Source organism: Myotis davidii, unplaced genomic scaffold, assembly GCF_000327345.1.
Source record: "Myotis davidii unplaced genomic scaffold, ASM32734v1 scaffold435, whole genome shotgun sequence".
Lineage (NCBI taxonomy): Eukaryota > Metazoa > Chordata > Mammalia > Chiroptera > Vespertilionidae > Myotis > Myotis davidii.
Genome location: NW_006285998.1, coordinates 428,803 through 432,754, shown reverse-complemented (window position 1 = coordinate 432,754; position 3,952 = coordinate 428,803). Strand labels below are relative to the sequence as shown.

General features: G+C 43.6%; 1 protein-coding gene across 1 annotated transcript in view; it reads left to right on the top strand.

Annotated features, from left to right (window-relative positions):
• The window catches only part of CST8 (cystatin 8), an 8,910-nt gene that overhangs the window by 3,070 nt on the left and 1,888 nt on the right, over nt 1-3,952 (top strand). The window contains exon 2 of the mRNA XM_006757259.1: nt 1,807-1,920. Coding sequence (XP_006757322.1) covers nt 1,807-1,920 — 114 coding nt within the window. The remainder of the gene's footprint in view (nt 1-1,806; nt 1,921-3,952) is intronic.

The window sequence follows — 3,952 nt, the reverse complement described above, 5'->3', positions numbered from 1 at the left end:
GCGTTTAGGCATAGCAGGTTGCCAGTGGGAAGAAACACAGGAGCCAGTGTGACTGGCCAGGAAATAAACAGGGACCACCAGGCCTGTCCTTGCAGGCCATGGGCAAGACTTAGAGTTTATTTTAGGAGCACTGGAAAGCCAGACCGACATGTGGTCTGGAGTTCTCAGGATCCATGTTATTAGATTTGGGTTTTAAAACTGTCATTCCAGGTAACCTATATTTAGAAAGAGGTTATGCAGATTCAACAAAGGTGTCCATGTAACTGGATGGCTCCCAGCTTTCCCACACTTCAGGTTCACGTTCCCCAGGAATCACACACAGCAATCCTCTGCCTTCCTCTGGCTGGACAAGAAGAGGGCAGAAACAAGAGAGGGGTGAGCATGGTGTTTAGGGATGCTAGTCCACATGCTAGGATAATCTTGTTTGAGCCCTGGGTTGGCTGATAGTTAGATGGATAGTTAATTAGCTCCTCTGTGCCTCAGTTTCCTTACTTGAAAAAATGGGAGTGATAGTCTTACCCCAGAGGCTTGGTATGTGGGTTAACTGAATTATTATTTTTTTTAAATATTTTTATTGATCTCAGAGAGGAAAGGAAAGGGATAGAGAGATAGAACATCAATGATGAGAGAGAATCATTGATCAGCTGCCTCCTACACACCCTCTACTGGGGATCGACACTGCAACCTGGGCATGTGCCCTGACCAAACCATGACTTCCTGGTTTATAGGTTGAGGCTCAACCACTGAGCTCACTGGCTGAGCTGACAGTTATTGTGTGCAAAGCCCGGGTGTAGTGCATGACAGAGAGTGAGGGTCAGCAGGCATTATGACTAACAGGAAGTCCTGCTCCTGATCAGGTTCACTGCCACAATATTTTTGAGATTCTCTAAATACAAACTTAATTTCCAAACTCAAGGTGTACCTCTGCTGGTCACTTCTTGATGTCTAGCCAGCTTCTCCCCAATAGGCCAGAGTCTCCCTTGTTAATTCTTTGGAACACAGCCACAATTTAACACAAATTTATCAAGGGTCAGAGATGGCAATGAGGAGTGGAGTCCAGGTAAGCGTGAACCAAGGCACAGATACCCCTTTTTGTGGCTTGCTGTGATGTTTTATAACCTGATGAAAGCAGATTTAAATGACCACATTCACCTTTACTGCACTCAGTCATTAATGAATTCAGTAAATGCTGATGCCTTATTACAAATCTACTGCTACACTCCTTGCTAAACACTCAACAGAGAACAGGAAGATAAACTCCCTTGGCATAGCCCCTTAAGGACTGTTTGCTGAGGTGGTGGGAGGGGCCTTGAGTAGAAAAAGGGCAGGAGATTTAAGCAGATGACAGAGCCTGAGGGGTGTGTGTGTGGAATAAGAATCAGGCGGGATGTCCAATGTGGCTGAATTGTCTGCCCCTCCATCTGGCCCACAAGAATATGTAACATCCTGGGCCCAGAGGAGCTGCTGGTTCTGGCGACTTCATTTTTCTCCCCCAACCCGTCGCTGAGTGTTCAGCATGCCTTGGACTTTGGGACAGAAAATGGAATTAGAAGACTTTGCCTTCCAGGAGGCCCCACACTGGAAAGAAGCCTCTTCCCTGCGTATCCAGCTCCACATAGGGCTACATAACTAGTATCAATGTGCAAAGGAATCCAGGTACTGGGCATCACTGGAGAAAGACTGGCTAACAGATAGGGAGGCAGGAAGAATGTGAGAGTAGTTTTTTAGTGTTCACTAAAACTTCTCAAAGGTAAAATACAACTTTCTAAATAAAATTGCACAATTGTTGTAATTGCTGATTGACAGGTCACAGACCGTTTGGAATACTTTATTGATGTTGAAATTGCCCGCAGCAATTGCAGAAAGCTTTCAAACAGTAATGAAAACTGTGTCACTCAGGAAAACTCCAAGCTGGCAAAGGTAGGTGACAAACCAAGTGTCTGTGATGGTCTTGGTGACTCTAAGCCCCAGCCAGCAGAACTTGGGGTGTCCAGACTCTCTCTTTGAGGTCTGGATGACTCCCAATATTTAGCCCCAGAAGTGGTCAACTCTGTGGCTTTTAGAGTGGAGAGTGTAGGTCTACAGAATGTGGGGGACTTCTCTGAGACTTTCCCCACCCCTCAACCTAGGGACAGCATGCTATCAATGTCACTCTTATTGAAAGGGCTCCATCAACTCTGGCCTCTTGGTGCAGGAAAACTTGCCCATGCATATTTATTGAAAGTCTTCTCTCTTAGACCCGGATGAGCAGTCAGCTGTGGCTGCCCCCACAGTTGCTCATCCTTGTGAAGACACAAGAGGAAATTTGTTCATTCACTCATCTACTCATCGAAGCTTACTTGTACCAGTGCTGTTCTGTGCTGGTGATTAAGCAGTGACTAGGCCACACAGTGTCCCCATCCCAGACTTACAGTTGATTCTTGCTAGGCTCAGCCATAGTTTCAATGAAGGTCCAATGACTCCCCACAAAGAGCTGGGTTGGCCCAGGGGCCTTTCGCTTGAAGCCTGTATTTTTAATTTCAGAGGTTGGAGAGCCCTGGATTATCCAAGTGCTTAGTCTGAGATTAGTGGAGGCCCCTGAGTTTTGCCTAGGAGGGGTGTCTTTGTCGCTTTCTTTATACCAATGGTTCTCCACATGAGTGGGCATCAGGATTACCGGAAGGCCTTGATAAACCCACATCCCACCTGCAGAATTCCTGATTCATTGCTCTGGAATGGGATCCAAAAATTTGCATTCTTGACAAGTTCCCAGGTGATGCTGCTTCTGGCGTTGAGTACAGGAGCTTGCAAAGGCCTGATCCCAAGGTCACTCCCTCATGGCTGGGACTGCCTCTGTGTGCTCCACCTGAGCAAGTTTGATCATTTCCAGTTAACAGGAGATAGCCATCAGGGCACACATTTAAGCTGCGAGCGTGTCTCAATGCCATCTGATCTTTTATGCTAGTATTTTTAAAAATCTTTTAGTAGAATTATGGTCAGTTTAAATATATTCTTTTATACTGGACTTATTGGAGTTATAGTGAACGTTGTTGCTTTTTACCTGTTTGTGGAACATATTAAAAAGAATTAAGGAGAATTTTCCTCAAGGAGCTCACTTATTATATCTAAAGTTTCCATGGACAACCTCAGGTTTTTGTCTTTATTGATAAAGGTATTACATATGTGTCCTTATCCCCACATTGCCAATCTCAGTTTTAAGATATATGTTTTTAAGCATGCATTTATCAACACTGAAAACTTTCTTTCCAAGCCTTTGGGATAATGTTGAAGAATAACAATGTCAAACAATTGTTCTTATTCCTGCTTTAATGGAAATGTTTTTCAGTACCAGCATTTATAGTCTCTTATTAAATATTACATAAGTGCTACTTTCTGCAGTCTCTCCAATTCTCTCTTTATGAAGTGTTATTTTTAAAATTAAGAATATTTTCTTCTATTGATTATTTTTTCAGCATCTACCAAGTATAGTGAATTCTTTCTCTTCTTTGAACAATTAGTGTAGTAAACTAAATAATAGATCCTCTCATATTGAGTCCTTATTCTTAGATGTCTGGACTATGGTACACTTTTCTTTTTTTGTGTGTAGCTTTATAACTTTATTTTATTATTAGTTCTCATCCTCCTTGACTGACGATAGCTTTTTGAAAATGGTGACAGGCCCATAGATCACCAATAAATATAAATTTCCTGGATAACCACACACAGATACAGTAGGGGGCATTTCTTAGTCCTTTGACTCAGACAGCTCTGCTGAGCCTGGAGTTGAGGGGCACATCTGGCATTTCTGTCTCTTTCACTGCAGATGTTCAGCTCTCTCTGGGAGTTGGGATGGGGGAGGGTGTGCACCCCTTGAAGGTCACTCCACAGATGTGCTTGTGAACATTGATGGCATATTCTAAGTCACCACCACGTTGACAGCAGATAGCTTCTCCTTCCCACCTCCTTTCTTTGT